This window comes from Colletotrichum chrysophilum (assembly GCF_026319265.1).
Source record: "Colletotrichum chrysophilum strain AFK26 chromosome Unknown scaffold_25, whole genome shotgun sequence".
Classification (NCBI taxonomy): Eukaryota; Fungi; Ascomycota; class Sordariomycetes; order Glomerellales; family Glomerellaceae; genus Colletotrichum; species Colletotrichum chrysophilum.
This window is the reverse complement of record NW_026517312.1, coordinates 67,498-89,509: the sequence shown is the minus strand read 5'-3', so window position 1 is coordinate 89,509 and position 22,012 is coordinate 67,498. Positions and strand designations below refer to the sequence as shown.

General features: G+C 55.2%; 7 protein-coding genes across 7 annotated transcripts; 1 reads left to right on the top strand and 6 right to left on the bottom strand.

Moving 5' to 3' along the window:
- Nucleotides 1–883: 883 nt before the first annotated feature.
- On the bottom strand, nucleotides 884–2,569 carry COL26b_004183 (uncharacterized protein; the record flags this gene model as incomplete). Its single annotated transcript, XM_053177064.1, has 2 exons — nucleotides 884–1,543; nucleotides 1,592–2,569. 2 exons carry the CDS (start codon nucleotides 2,567–2,569, stop codon nucleotides 884–886), a joined length of 1,638 nt encoding a protein of 545 aa, XP_053038900.1.
- Nucleotides 2,570–2,973: 404 nt separating this feature from the next.
- Nucleotides 2,974–4,473, top strand: COL26b_004182 (uncharacterized protein; the record flags this gene model as incomplete). Its single annotated transcript, XM_053177063.1, has 3 exons — nucleotides 2,974–3,046; nucleotides 3,179–4,046; nucleotides 4,101–4,473. 3 exons carry the CDS (start codon nucleotides 2,974–2,976, stop codon nucleotides 4,471–4,473), a joined length of 1,314 nt encoding a protein of 437 aa, XP_053038899.1.
- Nucleotides 4,474–4,752: 279 nt separating this feature from the next.
- COL26b_004181 (uncharacterized protein) lies at nucleotides 4,753–5,323 on the bottom strand (the record flags this gene model as incomplete). Its single annotated transcript, XM_053177062.1, has 3 exons — nucleotides 4,753–4,822; nucleotides 4,881–4,983; nucleotides 5,143–5,323. 3 exons carry the CDS (start codon nucleotides 5,321–5,323, stop codon nucleotides 4,753–4,755), a joined length of 354 nt encoding a protein of 117 aa, XP_053038898.1.
- Nucleotides 5,324–6,038: 715 nt separating this feature from the next.
- COL26b_004180 (uncharacterized protein) lies at nucleotides 6,039–7,163 on the bottom strand (the record flags this gene model as incomplete). The annotated part of the gene is made up of 1 exon (XM_053177061.1): nucleotides 6,039–7,163. The coding sequence occupies one exon, from the start codon at nucleotides 7,161–7,163 to the stop codon at nucleotides 6,039–6,041; it is 1,125 nt and encodes a 374-aa protein (XP_053038897.1).
- Nucleotides 7,164–12,067: 4,904 nt separating this feature from the next.
- On the bottom strand, nucleotides 12,068–13,642 carry COL26b_004179 (uncharacterized protein; the record flags this gene model as incomplete). The annotated part of the gene is made up of 3 exons (XM_053177060.1): nucleotides 12,068–12,190; nucleotides 12,274–13,557; nucleotides 13,619–13,642. The coding sequence occupies 3 exons, from the start codon at nucleotides 13,640–13,642 to the stop codon at nucleotides 12,068–12,070; spliced, it is 1,431 nt and encodes a 476-aa protein (XP_053038896.1).
- A 371-nt stretch (nucleotides 13,643–14,013) lies between these two features.
- COL26b_004178 (uncharacterized protein) lies at nucleotides 14,014–14,847 on the bottom strand (the record flags this gene model as incomplete). The annotated part of the gene is made up of 1 exon (XM_053177059.1): nucleotides 14,014–14,847. The coding sequence occupies one exon, from the start codon at nucleotides 14,845–14,847 to the stop codon at nucleotides 14,014–14,016; it is 834 nt and encodes a 277-aa protein (XP_053038895.1).
- Nucleotides 14,848–15,247: 400 nt separating this feature from the next.
- COL26b_004177 (uncharacterized protein) lies at nucleotides 15,248–21,142 on the bottom strand (the record flags this gene model as incomplete). The annotated part of the gene is made up of 2 exons (XM_053177058.1): nucleotides 15,248–20,900; nucleotides 21,132–21,142. The coding sequence occupies 2 exons, from the start codon at nucleotides 21,140–21,142 to the stop codon at nucleotides 15,248–15,250; spliced, it is 5,664 nt and encodes a 1,887-aa protein (XP_053038894.1).
- Between the last annotated feature and the right edge of the window lie 870 nt (nucleotides 21,143–22,012).

The following is a 22,012-nucleotide window of genomic DNA, read 5'->3' as shown; positions in this document are numbered from 1 at the left end:
TGCCGTGGGAGGGAGAGACGGCCGGCGCCGTGTCGGCGAGGCCGGTGTTGTTCGGGGTGGAGCATCGGGGGTGCCCGAGTTTTGCGGCGTGCACGGTGCTTGGGCGGCGGCCGGGAGAGGAGTAGGAGGAGAAGATTGCGACGCTGTGTGTGTGTGTGGAGGAATGACTCTCCCCCCTGCTTTCTCTTAGGGATTGCATCGTATCGGGGCCCGGTCTTAACTCGGGAGGATACGGTGACAATATCGTGAGGGCATTATTTACTGAGCCGCTTTTGGCGGTTGTGGGAAACGGCAGTTTGTTTTCCCCCCGTCGTGGTTGATAATCGCTTACTCGGCACTGGTCACTAGTCATTTACACGATAGTATCTCTGACGCCTGTGTTGTCACTTGTGGACTTGCTCAAGCAGAGGAGTCATGAGATTCGGTCCTTTCATCGCCTGCTGCTTCGAATGTACTTCAAAACCTGAAGTGTGCCAGAGACAGCAAAAGTATGGGACACGATGTTTTTGGCGGCACGCATGAGAACATAGCCCCAAGACTCCATCCCTTCATGAGGAAAACACTCTTGTAGTCAAACGGACTGAACTGTACTTGACCAGATCACAGTTTCTGATTGAGTATGTGCCTACCTTTCACCATAGTCAGCGAACTTTAGACACATACTCTGCGATTCTGGCTTCGTTCTTCGCCGCTCGCCTTTCCGAATCACACGTTAAATGCAATTGTATATGCAAACGCCTACGGGTATATCGGACGATCTATGCATGTCCTCTCTAAACCGCCGCTCCGGTAGATACCCAAAACCAATGCTCCAACTGATGCAGCCTCCCGACCCAATGCTCCTGTAACGAAATGATATGCACCCAATATCCAAACACATTCCTCACCGCACCCTCTTCCTCGGAGACCTCTTGAGGTCTTCCACCTCTTCCCGAGATAGGATGATGCTCTCCTCTCTCTCCTCCGTGTCTCCCGACAGCTGCTCTTCTCCTATCCACCCGGCCTCGACAGCAAACCTGACGACCTCCGCGGCACATCCAAAGGACGGGGTGCCGGCCTTGGCCTCGGGATCCAGGTACTTCCAGAGCTCTTTGGTGGCCTTCTTGAACTCTGCCGCATCCTTCTTCTCGCCCTTGAAGCCCTTGATCATGTACTGATACAGATACGCCAACCACAGCACGTTCGTGTACGGCACGTAGACATCCCAGGACAGGGGCTGCCCGTCCGCTGCCTTGGGGTATGGCGAGTTGTGCGCTGTTGGCGGGAGACACCCGCGCTCTCCCTTGATCAGGAAAGACCGCATCTGGCGGTAGACCTTACACTGCGGTGCGTGGGTGCTGGTGAAGATGCCGAGTTCCTTCTCGAGGTCCAGCGCGATGGGCTCGTCGTCGATGTCCAGGTCCTCGGCCCGGGAGAGACCGTAGTCGAGAATAGTGATGTCGAGCCCCGAGTATCCAAAATGGGGCGCTGTCTTGCTGTTACCACGGGCTTGAGGCTCGTCTGTCCGCCGTATGCAGAGATTGCCCTCGTGAAGATCGCGATGCTGGTTCTGTCAGTCTTCGAAGGGAAGGAAGGAGTTGTGCGAGCGTACCTCAAAACAGTTGAATTCTTCTGCCCTCGCCAAGGCAATAGCAACGAGGAAGAAGATGTCCCACAGCTGACTTTGGTTCACGAGCTCAAAGTCCTCCAGTGCCGTGCCTGCATCGCCCAGCTCAACGACGAGGAACTTCGTGTCGGCAAGATACCGGCTCGGGCTCGGGTAGAACTGCAGCCTGTCCGGGTCCTTCCGCTTCATCTTTCGATGAAAGGCCTGATGCGTCTCCAGCAGACACTTTGGCGCCTTGCCCTGCACGATGTAGCGCTCCTTGTACACGACGAAGCCCGGGATGTCGGCAAGCCACTCAGATATCTGTAGCTCGCCACGCATGTCGTCCTCGGAATGCGGCTCCTCGTCGACAAGACCAGAGCGCTCCTGTGCTTTGGTCTGTGGCTTGATGGGCGACTCGAGACGGATGCACTTGATGATGCTGGTGCCGCGCTCATTTCTGACGCGGTAGACCTCGGCATAAGAGGCCTCGGCGATCTTCTCAATCGTGTCTCCCGGCGGGCAGACCTCGTCCCATGTGAGGATGCGGTAGCCGGGCTTAGGCTCTTCTTGGGGCTCTGGTGATGCCGGCTTTTCAGCTTTTGTAGCCTTGGAGGACTTGGACTTGGACCTTGGGGTTGTGGTCTTGACTGGTGCTGGTGATTCCTGGACTTGCTTCTTTGGGGATAGCACCTGTCTCCTTGGCGAGACGGGCTTCTTTGGCTTTGGCGGTGATTTCACCACGATGGAGCCAAAGTCTCTCGACAACTCATCTTCTGAAGAGTCGTATTCAGCTCCAAGCGCGACTGCGTCAAGCTTCTCGGAGATCCTGATGATCGAGTCATCGTCATCCGAGTCCACCGCCACTGCTACCGTCGTCTGCGGCTTTCGAACTGGACTCTGCGGCAGCTCGCCGAACAGGCGCCGCGCCTTTGACTTGGTCGACGTCTTGCCGTACGTACGGCTCGCTATTGTGCGTGCCATTTTTAATGTTGCGTGTTGTTGAATCTGCGTCGAATTCGGGGGATAATGCATCTCATCGTACGACACCGCAATGGCCGTCGTTGGCATCTATTGACAATCCATGCGGTTGACCAGACAACAGGAGCTTCAACGGAAGAGACGTTACTCCGCAGCCGCTGAAGACCCACTAGGACCCGCCAAGCTGGACTCGACCGCATTGATGCGGGTGTGGAGCACAGTTCATCTGCCCCAGCTTCCAGAAGAAGCCACTTGACTGGCTGACGACTAGCTAATTTCGCCATCTCGTTGGCGACGTTGCGCATCTGCATCTGCCTCCTCACAAGCTCGCAGCTTCACTGTCTGCAAGTCTTGCGTCCTTTGACAACTCATCGCAGCCAGCCAGCCATCCATCCCCGACCGCAACCATGGCCAACATCCTCAACGGCCTCTTTGGAGGTTCCAAGCCCTCTGCATCTCCAATCCCCAGCGGTGACTCTGGTACGTCCATTTCTCTCTCGTCCTCGCCGGATGCCTGCATCTCGACGTCAAAGCTTCACCCACGTCTTTCCCCTCCGCACCCACATTTCCACCTCCTCAATTGAAACTGACGCAATCTCCAACCACGCACAGATTTCGCAGACTTCGCCGGCGCTCCTGACCCGTCGCCCACGCCCAGCTCCTTCACTGCTGCCCCCGGCGGCGCGAGCCTTGCTGGTGGTGCTCCCGCTGCCACAGCCCGTCCCTACACGAAATGGTACAACATCCACGAGCGCCACTCGCTTGACGAGTTCAAGCTTGAGGGTGCCATCCTCGCCGTCAGCGCCGTCATCTTCCTTCTGCACATCATCGGCTCGCGTCTGAACCGTAGCAAAGCCAAGGCTTGGGCTACTGCTCACGCGCCGGTCCTGAAGAGCGAATTCGCGTCTGTCGGCTTCGATCCGAACCCGACTGTCGACAGCGACCCCAAGAGCACCGATGGTGTTCTGCGCGAGAAGTCCCTGTTCGAGTTCGCCAGCTACGGCACTGGACGCCAGAATGTTGCCTTTATGGACGTCAAGTTGAGCCTTACCAAGCGCTTCAACCCGGCCCTGAGCATCGTCGAGACTGTTTCCAGCTTCTTCATGGACTCTGTCGAGGCTCCTCACGACTCCCTGGAGGCTGTCATCTACCCCTTTGACGGCAAGGAATCTCTCACCGTTCCCTCTGTCCCTGGCACCCACGAACTGCGCAGCAAGGATAACAAGAGCACGTACGACAACTTCGTCTGGGCCATTGTCTCCAAGGACCGCATGAAGCAGGTTCGCGATGATCGCTACGATGTTTCCATCACCTTCACCAAGGACCACAACAAGCTTCCCAACTGGGTTACCGTCATGAGCGAGAGCGCCGAGATCACTGAGCAGCTCCTGACCCCTGAGCTCGTCAAGGCCGTGGAGGCCGCCGGCGACGCGTTTGACTACCTCATTGTGTCTGACCAGCCCATTCAGAAGCCCACCACGTGAGTCCATTGCTGCGCCGCAATTTCCCGCGTTTAGATGCTAACATCCTGCAGCCTGGAGGAGACCGTCCCCCGCAAGCGCGTCTTCTTGCGCTACCGCCTCCCCTCCAACAACAACTACGACTCTCTGGTGCCCCTCTTCGAGTACTTTGTCCGCATCCCCGACGCTCTCGTGTCCGGTGCCCACTTCCGTCCCGAGGTCCTCCGCAAGGTCCGCAGCATCCGCGACGAGAACATTGCCCAGATCAAGAAGGCTGCCGAGGCTGAGAAGGCCGAGGAGCGTGCCCTTGAGCGCGAGAAGCAGAAGAAGGCCAAGCGCGACGCCGAGCTCAGCGGTCTGGACGCCAAGGCTCAGAAGAAGTACCTCGAGAAGGAGCGTGAGCGCGAGCAGAAGAAGGCCCAGAAGAAGCAGACCATGCGTGGTTGAGCGACCTTTTGTCCTTCGTATTGGAAGCTGTCGAAAAAAAGTTTCTCGCTTTTTGGTGTAACGTTCTGAACAAGAAGACCATGATCTGATGTATCTGGGTTACGGGGGATAAAGGGGGCTGGCGGTGTCTATATCACGATCTAGGCTGGACGCGGATGAAGGTGTATACTGTACTACCATGAAGAAAAGCGACGGGGAGGCAACTAGCATATCTGTCAATCATAACTTAATAAGCATCATTTTACATGCATTTGAATCAATTTCATTCGAAAGATTGGTCTATTTGTCTTCAGCCAGGATACCCTCCACGCGCTTCACCTTGTCCTCGGCAGACTGCTTCTTGTCCGTTCTGATTCGTCGTCAGGTCTTGCTTCATTTGAGGGTTGGATGAGGCGGGACGTATTTACCTTGAACCGACGCGCATCGACGACTGGATCCTCACGACGCCCTGCTGATGGACGAGGGAGTGCGCCTGGCCGATGACGCGAAAGACATCGTCCCAGCTGCCCTCTGCGATTATTGTCAGCTCTGCACTTGCTCCATCATTCACACCACGTTTCTCTCAGTGATCCCCGCAAGTTGGGGTTCTACCGCTCTCATGTCGCAACATGACCACAGAGAAGGAGAGAGAACACCATCTCCGAGGGCTTCAACCAGGGCGGCACTCACCAACGGTCGTGCCGGCCGAGTGCATGGTGTACTTGAGCCCGCTGGCCTTGAGCAGGCGCTGGACCTGGGCGACCTCGTTCGCGACGGAGACGCTGCCGGTGCCGACGGGGATGAGGCAGAAGTCGGCGTAGGCGGCGGCCGGGGTGGGGATGTTGGAGTAGTCCGTCGTCGGCGTTGACATGTTGCCGGTGGTGCTTTTTGCGTCCGTGGCACTTGGTGTCTGTGAGTATGTCGAAGGATATGTTGAGAGCAACGGCGAGGAGATTTCTGGTTTTACAATGCGAATAGCTGTCGAGTGCTTCCAGGTTAATCGTGGAAAAGGCGCCGTGATATGTGAGGGCAGACGTCGAAAGCTTACTGCGGCATTATCCAATGATGCAATGGACTGCGGGGCTCACCCGTCCAACGAGGGGTCAACATGAGCTCATGGCTTTCATTCTCATCGCCACATATTAACAAATTCACCAGTCACCGTTTTCAATCTATGACTATCGTTGAACGTTTTGATTCTTTTTTGAAATTGACCCTGCAGTACATGATTGTACTGTGCTGGGCTTTCCTGAAACTATCCTAATCCTTTGCTGTGATAGGTATGTGTCGTGGCCCTGACTGTGGGCATGTGTATGTATCCTCCTCGCCAGCGGAACGTTTCACGCTTTGCTGTGCAGTAGGCCGTTGAACAAGATGTCGTGAAGAAAAAAAACAAAATCCCCTTTCCCGCCGGTGTTCCGGCCCATATAACGCCATCGCTATGCTTCGAATGACAGAAAGAGAGTAAAACAAGACCGAGTGAGGAAATCTACGAAGGCCCATGATTTTCCGGTCCCGACGCAGTGTAATTGGAAAAAGTGAGTCGCATGCTGGCGCATTGACCCTCGCAATCGCTTTCGCTCCTCCTAGAACAGGAACACGGCGGCAGCCAGGAACGCGACGAGCGCTCCCGTCTCCATGCCGCCGGGCGTGCGGCCTGCGAGGCCAGCGCTGCTCGCGGTGGCGCTGTTGCTGCTGCTGCGACCGGAGATGTCGCTGGACGACAGGCCGTTGAGGTCGTCGGCGGCGTCGATGGCGGGGCCCTTGTTGAAGAAGTCGACCAGGACGAAGGTCGGCTTCTTGCCCCATTGAGAAGTGCAGGTCTGCGCGTGCAGGCCGAGGTTGCCCTGGGTGGAGGTGCTGGCGGAGTTGGTGGTGTCGATGTCGCTGACGTCCGGGATGAGGATGTCGCCGGTGAGGATCTGGTACTGGAAGTGGTTCATGAGGGGCATCATGTTGGCTGAGACGGCGGCGGAGGCGGTGGTGTAGGTTGAGGGGCGGTCGATTGTGCAGTTGAAGCCCGAGGCGGAGGTGACTTCATAGTGCGTCTCGAAAACGTAGGCGAACTCGGGGAGGAGGTAGGGGTAGGTTGAGTCCGCGGTGATGGAGGCGACGAAGGTGACGAGACGGGTGTTGTTCGAAATCATCTCCTGCAGGGTGGGCCAGCTGGAGGTGGCGGAGGAGGAGGAGGGCGTGTAGCCGTACTTTGAGATGCCGGAGGACTCAAAGACCTTGCCGAAGACGGAGGCGGCCTGGTTGTCCGAGTTGACGAGGAGGATGGTGACGACTTCGTTCTCGTGGGCGTCCATCCAAGTCTTGATAGAGGACAGCCACTTCTCGAGAGTACCGGCGTCGAGGAGGGAGCATGTGGTGTGGCAGAGCTCGAGGGTCGTGCCGGAGGTGCTGTTCACGGTGTGGACCTGGGCTTGCAGCAGACGAAGGCCGGAGTTGAGGGCGACTGTGGCATTGTAGTACTGGTTTCCTGCAATGGAGTTCGACGTGGATGAGTCGCGGAGGAAGGCACTGTCGTGAGCGCCCATGTGAGTGATGTTGTTGTACTTGCGACTGCATAGTGAGGGGGAGTTGTTGCAGGCCGTTGTTGAGTTTGATTCTGCGGAGTTGGTGGTGGAGTCGGAGACTGTCGAGGGCAGGGCGTTGACGAGAGATGTCGTCGCGAGGAGGGCCGCGAACGCTCTTCGGAGGGAAACCATGTTGATGATGTTTGCTTTTGGTGTTGATGCGTGTATGTGAGTGTTGAAAGGCCTTGAACCACCTTGTTGACCAAAAAGGGATCCTTCCTCTGGTCCTTATATGTATGTTGTCTCGAGAGGTTGATCGGCAGCAGGCGCAACAATGAGGTGGTTGGCGTGGAGCAGAAACAAGAGACGAGGCGGCGGAGGAGGGTGATGAGAGGTTGTAAGCAGGGCAACGGGATGGGCGGGATACGACCAGGTGAGGTAAGGTCAGGTAGGGTATGGAAGGTAGCGGGACAGGGTATCAGGTAGCTGCTGGCCAAAGGTTAAAGAGCAAAAGAAGCAAGACGAGACTGCGATGACCTCGACTGTCGGGAAAGCAAAAGTGAAAGCGGTGCCGGATCCCCAGTCTTAATAGGCATGGGACCGAAGGAGCATCCTCGCAAGGCCAGGCCAAGGCTGGACGTGTGAGATGGGTGTGGTGTGTACCCCATGTAAGGTGAGGTACTCTAGAAGGTGGCTACCCGCCTTACGTATTCGCCGATGGAGCATTTTTTGAGGCTGGGTTCGATGGTGTACAGTGGTAGCGACGCTGGCCTCGGTCCAGTGCCCCCAGTCGAATATCAGCCAGAGTGTGCTGCGGCTCCCTCTCGCCGTCGTTGGGTACGAAAAGCTGAACAAGATGTACAGAAGTGCAACGACTGGGACAGGCCAGAGCCCTTGGACCCTGTTGGTTGCGCGGCCCCCAGTCCGTCCCCCGTCCCGGTGGGGCTCCGGGCGTGTGGGCGGGCTGCATGGCGGCATGGCGCAGTCGCAACTTGGCAGTTGTGCACTACGTATTCCCGCGAACACGGCTCTTCAACCACTTTATTTTTTCTATGCTTCTGCTATGCCTGTCGCATCAAGCTTCCTGTGTCTCTCGTTTCTGATAGCCTGCCTGTCTCTCGCTTGTCTATTCTTCATTGGCCCCTTTCCGTCCTTTCAACGACGGACGGAACAGAGATAGAAACAGCGACAGCACACGGTCGACGGAAGTGGCATATTCTCACCACTCAGACCTGCACAGCCGCCTCGCTGTCGTCCAGTGCGTGCATTGGATTCGTAGGCAGGCTGTAAGGAGTCGCGTCAGCAAGAACGTGCAGTGCATTGGCAGACGTTTTATCCACCCAGGCTTACCACCGAGCACACAGCGCTCTTGCAGATGGGTATTGGAGGTACATCGAATGGAACCCGCCCAATGTATCTGTCGTAGCATCCCTAGCCTGTTGCCCCCCCGTTTAATGCCCGTCGCAATGCAGATCCGGCAGTGAGACGGTACAAAGGAAGGGGACCGGCTTCATCCAGATTGCTCTGGTGTCTTTCCAAGGCACTCCGTCAACTTGTCCGCTAGCAAGTCCAACGGTTTTAGCGTCAAGGTGACCCGCGCAAGACAAGAACTGGCGCCAGGCAGCGGGAACAGAAGAAGAAGAAGCAGCCAGAGGAGGGCCCGACTCCACGGACTTGAGACAGTCCCAGCTAGAAGACGGTGGTGACGGCGCTCGACATTGCTCGACGTCTCACCCTTCAAACCTTGGACGAGGCACCCTGGGACAACAACGCACTTCTTCCCCCTCTCCGTCGCAGCGGACCTCCTCGCACCGCGGGCGCTACCACGTTGTCCCCTCCAACCGTGCAAAGTAATCCGAAGCCTGGGTAGACAAAATGGCCATCACACGGCAGAAAAAAAGTGCGAGAGTTGCAGCCGCACACAACCTTGCCTCGTCTGGCTCAAGCACGCACCACATCTCCCGCGTGAGAGAAGAGGCCCTTGCTTTGACTTCCCGTCTTCGCTTCTTGTTCGGCGAGCGATCACCCCTTCACCGGCCGCCGGCTGTCGGCCGAGGCGTATGAAGCATAACGATAGTGGTGGTGAGCAAGTGCGCATAGTGGACGATCTGCGACCGCTGTATGGATGTCACCTGTAGTTTCCCCCCAATACCGATGACGTATCTACGACAGCGTTCCATTGGTGTCGGGCAGTGTGGACGATCTTTGATGGAGACCCCGACCAGCCGACCGACCGACCGTTGGCGAGAGATGACTGACTCCAACCTTCTTGTTCCTTCAATCTGCTGGTAGTGATGATGCATCCAGTCTCCATTCCAGCACCTGCGGCAGAAATACAGGAGGTTGCGGTTGTGGTTTCATGGGGGCTCCAATGTTTCTCTTACCCAACCAACCTCTGCTTGCGCGCTGATCACCTTGTTAACCTCGCAACGACGACCCTCAGAAAAACACTGACAGCAGGGGATGACTCGTGCGGCTGTTTTGTTTCGTTCGCCTCATCGGACTACGTGCCGTACACGACCTATGCAGTCAACTCTGTATGTGCATCTGTCCAGTAATATCACTGTTGCCCAGCCGTTCCCAGCTCAGCGTTATTCCAAGTTTGGTGTTTGGCTGCATCAGGCTGGAGACACAGCGGCAGACACGGAGGAGAACAGGAACAGAGTTGCAAGATCAACAAGCGTGCTCCAGGTACCCGTAAACAATCAACAAAAAAAGAAGAAGGCTGCCAGACCGCCAGGTTGTGAGATACCGTTCCCCAATATTCCCAAAGCCACATGGGCTTCTCGCGACCTCACTGGTGCAAACGGCAAGCGTCTGCCACAAAAAAAAAAACAGCCACCGGCCCCTGTGCCACGAATGCCACGCAGCGGAGTTTCGAAGCCACCAAAAAAACAAGCTGCAACCTCCAAGTCTCTTGCGATCGTTCATAGACGATCATCTGAATGGCCCCGGAATCCCATGGTTGGGATTTCATGGAATTAGTGGAAACGTTCACTGGAGACGCCTGAAAAACCTGGCAGGCAAACCACATCGACCGGTCGACCATGGCCCAGACCATCGTCATCTGCCATCAGCACTTGTTCCTCTCACACTGCACTGGCACCTCTTCCAGTACATTGAAGGTGACTTATGATTCCCATCCCACGGGCAGTGAACCCGATGAGAGACGGGAGGGCTGATCGGTGTGGACCCACAACGCCAGGAAAGACCCTGCCACAGAATCCCCAGCGACGATCGCCCTGGTTGCTATTTTTGACTTTTTTTCGCCGTGTGTCACTCTTCCACCCGTCAGCTTCTCAGCCACCACCCCTGACTGGGACCAAATGTGTCTCTCGACTTCACCACACCGTTTTCAGGATTCAGCTCTTCCATCCAGGCAGCCAATATTATCGCTAAAAGGCAGCCTTACGCTGTACCGCCGTGCGATTACAAAAACGTACCCTTGGCACGAGAAGCCAAACAGCTAACGCAACCACGCCTCTTTGACCAGAGAAAAGAGCAACAGTCACCGTGAAACACCGTTCCCAATGCATCTAGACCTTTTCCCAGAAGCACCACAGCGTAGCGCAAGGCATGGCGCGCGCAAAGATGCGGGGAGGCGTCAGTCAACGGAAAAGAAGAAAGACGAAAGAAGCCCAAGCACCCCCAGTCTTCGTCACCTCACATGGTCGGTAGCTTGATCCGAACCGTCTACTTAAAATACGCACAAACATTTCGCCTCCGCGCCCGGGTGGTTTGTCCCATCGCCTTTTCTCCAATGTCACATTCGGCAGAGGGAAAGTTAGGATAAGTTATCAAGCCAACATCATCCACAGAAACTCCAGATGACATCGCCATCGCCATGACCCCCATCGCCCAGAATTGCCCCACGGCAACAAAACGGTTCGTATTCAATTCGAGGAAGGCACACTCTCGTTGCTGCAAATAACTCGCGACCACGAAATATTTCGCCTCCTTACGTGCCCCTGCCGGTCTAGAACCAATCGGTTCGGCGCTCCGACAATTTTCGTAGTTTTTTCCTTTCCGCTTGTGCTGAGCCTCGCCGTGCGGCGCACCAACCTGTCAAAACCACCACCCATGTCACCCGACGCCGGCACTTGCGCCCACACCCCTGAAGTGACGGCTCGCCTTCCCGTCTCGATGAGACCTTCTACCCGGACAGGAGAGAAGCAAACTGCGGTTATGCAGTGTAGCTTAAACCACCGGAATGGCAAGGTATCACGGGTTGCGGGCGGACGGCCACCACTCCGTGCCTCACCCTTTTAAGGTACCTAGTCTCACGTCTGGCGAACGCCGAACCGTACGTTCGGTAGCTTGGACAAATTGTCAAATACCCAGGCGGGTTTGCACTAGCACTGCCGTATTCCGTACCACGAAGGAAATGCGCAGCCTGCAGCCATGGAAGCCGAGATTTCCAAGACTGGGGGCACGAAAATAATCATAAGCAAAAGACTAATGACCACGTCGAGAGTAAGCAGAACATTTGCAAACAGATATCGAGAAACTTTTACAATAGTACTGCGGTTTCCGTACCACGGAAGGAAATGCACGCCTGCGGCTATTTGTCGTCAGGTTGCAAAGGGTTATGAGCTACAGGGGTGGTAGGTCGATAGAGCATGGACAAGTGGTTCAGACCATCGAGCATACGTAAACCGCATCACTAAGCCCGGCGCTCGGGATCGAACAGAGGCAAGAGTCAAAGGTCTTGGACCATAAGTTCGGCGGTGTCCATGCCACACGAGAATAAACCAGTCAACGGGTGCGTTTCTTGGGATAAAAGTCATGCTGTGGGGGAGAACCGACCGACCAACCAGCCGCAAAAGCCGCGTGGTGGTGATTTTCAGGGATGCCAAGCCATACTCCCTGTTCGTCTTGCCATTTGAAATGCTATGCAGTGCGCATGCCGTGTTCAATGCTTTCCCCCATCAGACAGCAGTTCATCAATGCCTTGGTGCAATTCTTCGGATGCTGCTCTCATTGTTTTCATCTAGTTTGCTTACTTTTGACATGGTCATCAGTCTTTGCCCATCATCATGCTTGTCCTTCAAGTATTTTGGCCTCGGCTCCAAACACACAGCTCATCCTCATCTGCTTTACTCTGGGTCCGGCGCGAAGCCGGATTCCGAGCCGGCTGCTGCCTCCATGTCCTTGAGCGCCTTCTGGCCTTCTTCCGTCGTGGCATCGATAATTTGCTCCTCGAGGCTCAGAATACCGGCCTGCGATTCGCAATCTCGTCAGTAAAACATGTCTCATCAAACAGAAGCATTCGTATCGAAAGAAATGAAAAGAGCCCACTCACCTCGCTAAGCTTGCCGACAATGTCCTCCGCCTCGTCAACCTTCATATTGCCGAGCACTTTGTTCACCTCGTCCAAGCTGCCGCTCTCGAGCGCCTTGCGGAACTCGGCGCTGAACGCCTCGAAAATGGCCCGACCCTCCTTGACCGCCGGGTCCTCGCTACCTTCAGGCGGTATGGTAATCTTGATCTCCGTGCCGGGCTCCACGGCATGCAGCTGGATCTGCTCCACGCCTTCCGGCTCGTTGGCGCGCTCCTTGACAATCTCCCTCGCGCGGTTCCTGATCTTGCCGTACGTGTCCTGGACATCCTTGTAGAACACATCCTGAGCCTGGTGTCCCTTTGTCGTGATACGCTTGAAGAACATGCCTACACCGTCCTTGCCCAGCGCCCGGCAGTACTGCAGAAGCAGCGCCTGGTGTACGCACTGCCGGCAGTAGTCGTCCTTGCCCTCGAGGGCCGCGTCGAACGCGAGGACGAGAAGCCCATCCGTCTCCCTCTCTGTCAGAATCTGAGGGTTACTCGACAGATACGCGAGACTGGAAGAGTAGTCCGCGGCCTTGATCTGCGCAAACTTCTTCGCGGCGGGCGACGCCTCGATTTCCTCGTCGTCGTCGTAGGAGGTCTTTGAGTCCTTCGGGGGAAGCGTCTGCGACATGTCAAAGTTGGGGTTGAGCAGCTCCGGCTTGCGCTCCGGCTCCTTGCCCTCAGACTTGGACTTGTTGACATGCGAGCTATCGAAGCCCGTGTGGATACCCTCGCTCGTGATCTTGCGGCCCTCCTCCTTTTCCAGTTCGGCAAGCTTGGCCAGCAGCTCCTTTTGCAGGCCCTGCACCTTCTTCAAGTGCCCCTCGACACCCTCGAGCATGCCCTGGTAGCGGTTCCCAGGCTTCTTCTCGTCCAGCTCCTTGTTGACCTGGTCGAGCAGCACGGCCATCATCTTGGAAAAGGTAGGCAGGGGCTCCGACTCGCTGTGGACGCCTTCGGGGCGCGGGGGAGGCTGGTCATCCTCGGGCTTTCCTGCAGACTCCATAACGGCCTGGAAAGCCACCTCTCCAGGGTTGCGCGTTTCTGCCTCGGAAGCGTGGGATTTCAGGGCTTCGAGCAAGCCCGAGATACGCTTCATGAGGCCATCGTTGATGACGCGCTCGTACTTGAGCGTCTCTATCTGGTGCTTCCGTTGTAGTCGTTCCTGGTGTATTTGGTTCTGTTTGGCGCGAATAAACGAACGTTTGTCGACGTTGGGGTGCACTTCAACGTCCGAGTCGTCGCTGAGCTCCAACGCGTCCTGTGGAGGGTTCTTGATTAGCGGCTGAATGACTGCGGGGTACGGGGACTGCGCGACTTACCCATTTGCTGTAGTCGACAGGCATTTTGGCGGTTGTTTGGCGATGCGATGTATGTCGCCAAGAGGGCGTCTGTCGTGGTGGTTCAAAAATCGCTGTGTCGTGGAATGTTCTGGATTTCGAGGACAGGAGCTGGTTTGGCGCCCATTACCTACGGAGCATCACAGGTGCGGGGCAATACCCCGCCATTTAGATAGGCGCGTCACAGCTGCAGCCAAACAGCCCAGGGCAGCTATGAGGTCAGCAGGAACTGCGCTAGAGACAACGGACGACCAGCGGAGACGACGACGGGGGACGACAATCGAAGCCGAACAACGACAACGGGGACAATGACGAGGACGACGATCAAGGACGCGACAGAACACAGTCTCTGCAATAATTGGGCGTTTTTTGCTTTTCTATCTATGTCTTTTTGGCCTGTCAGAAAACTCATTCTCAATCAGCGCGATAACTCTACCGGGATTAAATCCATCCTTCGCAACTCCTCCTTCGCGCACATATCCTCTCTGGTTACTCAGCAGTCTAACTCCCTGCACCACTTCATCCGTCGAATAATGTGTATGCCCAAACACCCAACGCCGAACCCTCTCCCAGCCGCCTGCCCCCAATAGGTCCGTAGCAAACGCCGAAGACCAAATGCTGCCGCTATGCCTGGGCTCCGACGTCCCCTCCATCGACGGCGCGTGATGCGTGACAACAATGACCGACCTCTCCTCCGGCACATTGCCCAATTCCCTCCTCAACCAAGTGACGTCTTCCAGATGCGCCTCGTTATGATCATCAACCGTCCACGCTTCGATGTGCTCAAAGTCCTTGACCTTGGCCGTTACCGCTGCCCTGGCCTCGTCGGGAACCAGAGACCACAGCGTGCATCCCAGAATCGTCACCAGCGAGCCGGGGATGTCGAATCTATCGCGGTGTAGAATGTGAAGCTTCCCTTCCAGAGATGGCTCTGTTTCAAGCTGCCGCGCCCGCTCAATTGCGCTGTCGTAGTCAAGGCCGTGGAACTCGTGGTTGCCCAGGACAAGCACCACGCCCTCGAAGCGGTTCGTCTGACGGCGGACGAAGACGAGGTACTCCTCGTAGTCGGCCAAGCTGCCTACGTCTCCAGCAATCAGGAGGTAAGGTGACATGGCTGGAAAGTCAAAGGTAGAATACTGGTTGCCAGCTTCAAGGTGCAAGTCTGACGTATACTGGATGAACCCCTTCTGGGCAACGCCCGTGTTGGCCATCTTGGTTCTGTGATGTGTAAATTTGCAGAATCGACTTGAGAATTGTGGTTGCAAATAAAATGTGGGAAAAATGGGTCTAAATTTGACTGACCACAGCCGAAAACAAAGTACGAAAGATCTCGATGATTTCAACGTTGAGGATCAGAGTTATTGGGTAATTCGTAACGCTCTAAAGATGCATATTCAAGTGTGGCAGTTTTGCCCACCACTCCACCCTTGACTCCCATTTTAGGAGTCAATACTATGATATGATACATAAAGTTCGCACATACGATTTCGTAATGAATACAGAGACGCATAAGGCTTCGGGTGCCCTCAAACATAAGAGCATCCAAGTCGCTCTCGTCAAAATCTAGATGCCAAGCCAAACTCCGGGTCATTGATTCGATGGTTCCGTGTCTCATTGCATGGTTTTCAAGAAACCATCCAGGTCGAAACTCTCCTCGTACTGGCTGTTATCCCACAGGTCGCCCAGGTCATCAAGCCAAGCCTTCTTGCCGGGCTGCTTGCCTGTAACGACGTCACCCGTTTCGATATCCACCATGTCCTCTTCCCTGCCCTCCATTGCGTTCTTTGGTTTGTCGGATATTAGACTAGGTCCTGTATCTCCCAGGTTGAACAAGTCCAATATCTGGTCTGTGTCCATGGTAGACAGGCCTGCATTCTGCTGATTGACGACAGTTGATGCAACGTCGATCTTGAAACGCTGAAGACTGAGAATCTTCTCCTCCAACGTGCCCCTGGTAATAAGACGGTAGACGTTGACAACCTTCTTCTGGCCAATACGATGGGCACGATCCATAGCCTGCATATCCTTCTGCGGGTTCCAATCATGCTCGACGAAGATGACCGTGTCGGCACCCGTAAGGTTGAGACCCAGACCTCCGACGCTGGTCGTCAAGAGCAACACATCGTATGACGGATCACTGTTGAACTTGTTCACAATGTCTTGTCTCTTGTTGGCTTCGACTGAACCATCCAAGCGCAGGTGAGAAACGCCGGGCAACATGTTCTTGAGGACGGTATTCTGGACCATATCCAGCATTTCCTTCATCTGGCAGAAGATAAGGGCACGATGGGGCTTGATCGGCTGGTAGAGCGGATCATTAGACTCAGCCTCTTCCACGCCAATGCCGCAGTCGACAAGCAGATCTCTCAACGCGGTCAGCTTCGGAGCGTGAACCGGATCTTCGAGGCTAGTTCCCTGCTTATTGAGGATGCGTTGAGTCTCATCGTACATGCTGTGCGTCGGCTTCATGACCATTGCTGGCGAGTTGCAGAGCTTTCGCATGTACTGTAGGGCCTGGAAAATGTGTGACTTGGCATCCTTGTCTTCGCGCCCAGCCTCTTCTTGGAGCTTCTTGCCTTGCTTCCTAGTAAAGTCGTCGAACAACTTCTTCTGAAGATCACTCAGGTCGCAGTAGTAGTTCTGCAAGATCTTTGGTGGCAGGTCATCAAGCACCTCCTCTTTGAGACGTCGCAAGAGGAACGGGAGTACCTGCTTGTGGAGTGCTTCGATAGCCAATGCACCAGCTTCCTGCTCCTTCGATGATGCCTTGCTAAAACGACTGGCGGCAATGGGCTTGGCAAACCGGTCCAAGAACACTTTCTCCGCACCGAGAAATCCCGGCATCAAAAAGTCAAACAAAGACCACAGCTCAAGAACGTTGTTCTGGATGGGAGTACCAGTCAGAATCAGACGGTGATTGCTTGCTAATTTCTTGACAGCAATCGTAATCTTTGCCTTGGGGTTCTTGATCAAGTGGCCTTCGTCGAGAATGACATAGTTCCAGTTGTACTTGGCGAGCACTTCTGCGTCGTTGCGGCAGACGTCGTAACTGGTGATGACGATATCGGTCTTATCGAGATTGTCCTTCATCGTCTTGCGCTCAGCAGGCACACCGACGTAGGCCGTGACGCTGAGGAACGGGGCATAAGTCTTGATTTCTTGCTGCCAGTGGCCAGACAGCGTAGGAGGGCACACAACCAAAGACGGAAGACGACGAACATCAGGAGCGCCAGTTTTGGCGAACTCCTCCGCGCGATTGTGGTGATCGCTGGCAACCATGCAAATGGTCTGCAGAGTCTTACCGAGACCCATGTCGTCGCAGAGAATACCGTGGAGATGATACTTGTTGAGGAAATGCAGCCAGTTTACACCATCTTGCTGGTATGAACGAAGTTCGGCCTTGATGGCGACGGGAATCTGGAAACACTCTACCTTCTTGGGATCGAGCAGTTGCGAAATGAAAGTCCTTTCACGATCTCTACCCTTGAGAAGCTCTTCGGACAGACCTGGAGGATCTGGGATACCGGCCTCGAGAGGCACCAACTTGACCAAGGTGGCAAACGAGGTTGTTGCAATCAAACGAATCTCGTTGTCCGAATCACTCATGCGGCCGAGGACGGGGACGATGAGGAAGATGACATATGGTAGAATGGCGTCGCCCATCACGGCAATCAAGTGGTAGATGGCCTCGATAGCTCCTTGTCGGAAGTTGAGATCGACAGGGTTGCTGATGGATGGGAGCACCTTTTCGACAAGAGCCGTCATACCCTCCACAGTGATGACGCTGCAGATAGTGGCCATGCATTTCGCTGCCATATAGCGGAACACTGACAGTTCGGAATGCAAGGCTTTGATCACCAGCGGCACCTTCTCCATGACGAACGGATGAATGGCTTTGTCGAGAGTTGGCATGAGAGTCCGGATGAGTGACAACGCGTCGACGATTTCTTGACCAAAGGTGTTCTCGGGGTCCCGTGCCTCGGCGGGCAAGTCGCCACTGAATGCCTTCACGAGAGGTTCTTCCATAAACGTCCTCACAGTTGGAACGGCCGTGAGTAGTTCGGCACCATACGTTCTGGACAGGATTTCAAGAGCCTCCTTGGCGCCACGTCTGGTGATGCGCGCCGCCTTGGCTTCCCTCGCCCACTTGGCTGCGTCTGCGTGATCGACTCGGTCTTCTTCCTTTTGCATGGAGAGCACGCAATCAGTCTTGGTTGCATGTACGGGGAATTCGGGCGTCTCCGCAACCTCAACACAAGAGAATTTGATGAGGTTGGAGACCACTTTGTCGGCAGGCCCGCGACGGCCCTTCTCATTGAACAGCTGGACGAGACTGGCAATCGTGGCAGAGGAACGACATTGGAGTTCCTGGTTTTCCTCTGTCTTGATGCTGTCCATGATTCCCTTGATGAGAGGACTCGGCTTCTTTGGAAGAACCTTGATCGCAACCAAAGCACAAGCAGCAGCAGCCTTAATGCGCACATCCCGAGCTTCTTTGGCAGTCCTGGCGTCGGTGATGGCTGACGCGGCCACATCTCTGGCTTCCCCGAGCTGCTGGCTGGCCACCAAGCGTTGTCCGGGCGACATGGCCTTTTTGAGCTTGTCAAAGTCTTCGCCGACGACTTTGTCTGCGACGGCGATGGAGAAAGCACCAGGCCCAGCTTGCTCGTCTCCCTGAACCAGAACGGCGAGTGTAGGGAGTCTTCCGCTTGAGACCTTGCCATGATCGCGGAACATGTTGAGAAGTTGCTGACACTGGGATCGTACGCGATGCATGTAGCTGACCAGGTCTCCGTAATGAGAGGGCCGCTCCGCCTCAATAATCTTTTGCAAGGGTGCCACAAATCTCTGAGGTCCTTCGGCTGCTGTGTTGTTCTTGGCGTACTCGTCAATGACCATGCAAGCCGCAAGCTGCGTGGAGGCGTTCCTGTCTGCGAGACCACTGGTGATGAGCTCATCGTACTCTGCCATGTGGCTGTTCGGAATGAAGGACATGATCAGACCCATCGCCTTGGCAGCCGAGACTCGCGAACGGATGAGTGTATCCATTCCAACCAAGTCGACGTCGCCTTGGATCATATGGCCATCGACATCATGTGTATGCGTCGCGACGGGCGCGTCATCGGTCTTGGCAGACTTCCGGCGGCGCTTGGCGGCTCGTTCAGGACCTTCAGGAGATGATGCCTTGCGGGCGGGTGTTGCAGTGACTGCCGTGTAAGTGCCGCCTGAAGGTCTCTGGAAGAGATGCGCAGGCATGGGTAGGGGATGCCGTGACACACCAACGGGGTGCAGAGTTAGCCTCATCAATGGGCCGACGTGTGCCGCAAACTCATCAGCCAAAACGTCAGGAGTCTGCGAAAGAGACCGCACAAGGGCTGTCCACACATCAATAGACATATTGAGTGTTTCACGATCTCTCTCAACAAGGATGTTCTGGAAGATGAGGCGCAAGATCCTGCCATTGAGCCAGCCGCGGGAGTTTTGGGCGCCGAGGTTGGCGAATGTCATGAGCGCTTTCAATACGGCTAGTCGGACGGAAGTGATTGTGTGCCGAAGGAAGGGGTAGAGTCGCGGTACGAGCAGAGTGAACGAACGCTCTTCATCTTGCGCGGCGGATGTTTCCATGGCCTGTAGAACCTCGGGGTAACTGCAGAGCGTCGCAAGAAGGTCCATAATCTTGCCAGTACTTGCGCTCAGATCATCACCGAGATCCGCGAGACTTCCCCACATGATGTTGATGAGTCCGTCGATGGAGCCAGGGCGCATAGTGACGAATTCCTTCGCCATCGGCAAGAGCGTGGCAGCACTCACTGACCGGACATCGTCATCGTGTTCCTCCAGACCCTTCATGACGAGACGTACGACTCCGTCAATCATCTCATTATCCTCCAAGAGCAGGTCTTTTCGGACAGCGACGACATATCGGAGACCGACCATGCCACCGTGGCAAACCGACCATTGGAGCATCTCAAGATGAAGATCATCTTGCATGACCATGCGATAGAGGATCTTGTAGATGCCGTGGACTGAGTCTGCCGGAACGTGTCGAAGGACTGAGCCAAGGGATTGACCAATCGTTTCGCGAATTGGTGCCACGGAGGTATCCGAACTGTAGTCAGTGAATCTGTCCAACATCAAGACACAGCAGAGTCGGCAAGCCAAATCGTCGAGCCAGGCCTGGTTCAAGCGGTTGTTCTCAGCCCGAGACTTGGATCGTATCCTGCCGGCTCCGGCACCATGAACACGAATTACTTCACGTATGCCCATTGCGGCTCCATGCCGCGTCTCCCAGGATGGGTCGAAAAGATCCACCTTCAAGAAGTCGCATAGTCGGTCGTAGGGCCATTCGGCGCCCTCCATGGTCTCGTCCGCCTCGATCTCGGACTTGATCGGAATCACGGGCCCCTTGAATTCGCTGACCACTTTTGACTCCTCATCGACGTCGGCCGGTCTGTCCAGGTTGAAGTAGTCGTTGACCTTTCCATTCTTTTGCTTTGAATCGGCATCGGGCATCGGTGTGTCGTCGAAACCCTCTGAACCAGCGGTGGTCGTCCTCCTAATGGAAAGATCTCCAAATCCGCCCTTTCCTTGAGCGGCCTTCTGTAACTCTCTTTTGCGTTTTCTCTTCAGCACATTGAGTTGCCTTGAACTCAATCCTGCTTCCTCTGCCGGTTGACTTTGGCCTTGGGAGGCATTCTCCTTGCTTCCATTATGACCGTTGGCTGAATCTTGGGAAGTCATGGGACTGTGGTCCTTCTCCACGAGGACGGGCATCTCGGCGTCCTCGAAGACCCTGCCAAGGAGACCTAGTCGTCCATTGAGGGTCTTCTTTTGGTGTGCAAGTCGTGCAGAGGGGTCTAATGAGGCCAAGGCGAAATCGATGTTGCCGCCTCGTAATAATTGCCGGCCATGCTTGATGATGTGTTCAACGTTGAGCGTCCCTAACTTCAGGAGCTCATCGGTAGCAAAAGATGGGACGTCCTTCTCCTCCTCCTTTTTCACGTGGCCGTTCTCCTCCGGCTCGTCTTTCTTGATCGGCGCGGAATCTCCTTCATCCTCATTTGGGTCATAGAGAGGTGCGTTTTCAATGATCTTGCCAATGGCCTTGGCAGCTGTTGACCGTGTCTCCCATTCCTTATGTCTAAGATAGGGGACAACTCTGGAAAGAAGGTTGAACAGCTCATCTGGGTGCTGCTTCTGCCAGTCAGCCAATTGATTGACAGCAGTGTCACGAATGAGACGGGTGCTCCCCGTTTCGAGAATCCTGCAAGATGTCAGCTATCTTCTGAACGACGAATATGGTAACCCCTTGAAAGATGGCTGTATCCTGCACGATCCACATGACGAGCGAATGGAACGTGACAAGCGGACGTGCCTGGGTAGCCGTGTGGATTTACTCACGTGACCAATCTGTCAAGTCTGTAGTAGCAAGGTTAGTGCTAGTTCTGGCATAAGATCGCGGGCGATCGCGATGATCGGATAGAAGAAAACGCACCTCGACGCCATCTTGTATTATGATGGACTTGATGGGAGTTTCATCATAGATTGGGCTTCTGCTGGCGTGTTAGCGGCGTCTCAAGGAGCCCGTTGTGAGCTTGTTGAAAGTGGATGAAGGGGGGATGGCGGGTAAATGGGTGTCGGCATGGATGGGGCGAAAAATAAAGAATGAGAAACGTGGAAGTCTAAACATGTGGTGTATGCCATCCTGACTTGCCCAAACGAAGGTGATGCACTTTGGGTTGAGTCTGAATCATGACAGCTGGGGAAGCTGATGGAGGTGGGATGACACGGATAATGGAATGCGTTTGCGGTACGGGCATGGAGACGTGCCGGACCGAGCGATCCAATCAGAAGGCGAATATCGTAGAGATATGAGAGAAAGGGTGTGTCGTGCAGATGTCGGGGCAGAGAAGATGCCGGCTAAGAGAATAAGATACGTACCTGTCTCTAGAGCAAGCGGGTGGGAGTGATGAGCATCAGTCTGCATGGGGCCAGAGAGCAATCGCGATCCCGTCCACTGCGGATCAGGCCGAGTCTTGTTTAAGAACAAGCGGCTACCTTGCATGCATTGGGCAAGCAGGATCCAGTTGATGTCGCCGTGCCGGGTCGAGTCGGACTTTTAGACCCGAGACCGAGAAATGGCAGCAGTTGACAAACTAGTTGATTGCAAGTTGTCGTTGCGATGCAAGCGTGATGCGCACGAGAATCGATTGGTGATGGTGATGATTCGAGGTGGGTGTGTCTGTTGCGCGCACGTGGTGATTGCAGACCGGGGCGAGGAAAGAAGGCACCGGGAGAGGTGAGGCTCCAGAAGGCAAGAGGGACGACGCCTTAAGTGGGAAGGAAGCGACGCGCCTTTGGGTGGATAATTGGATG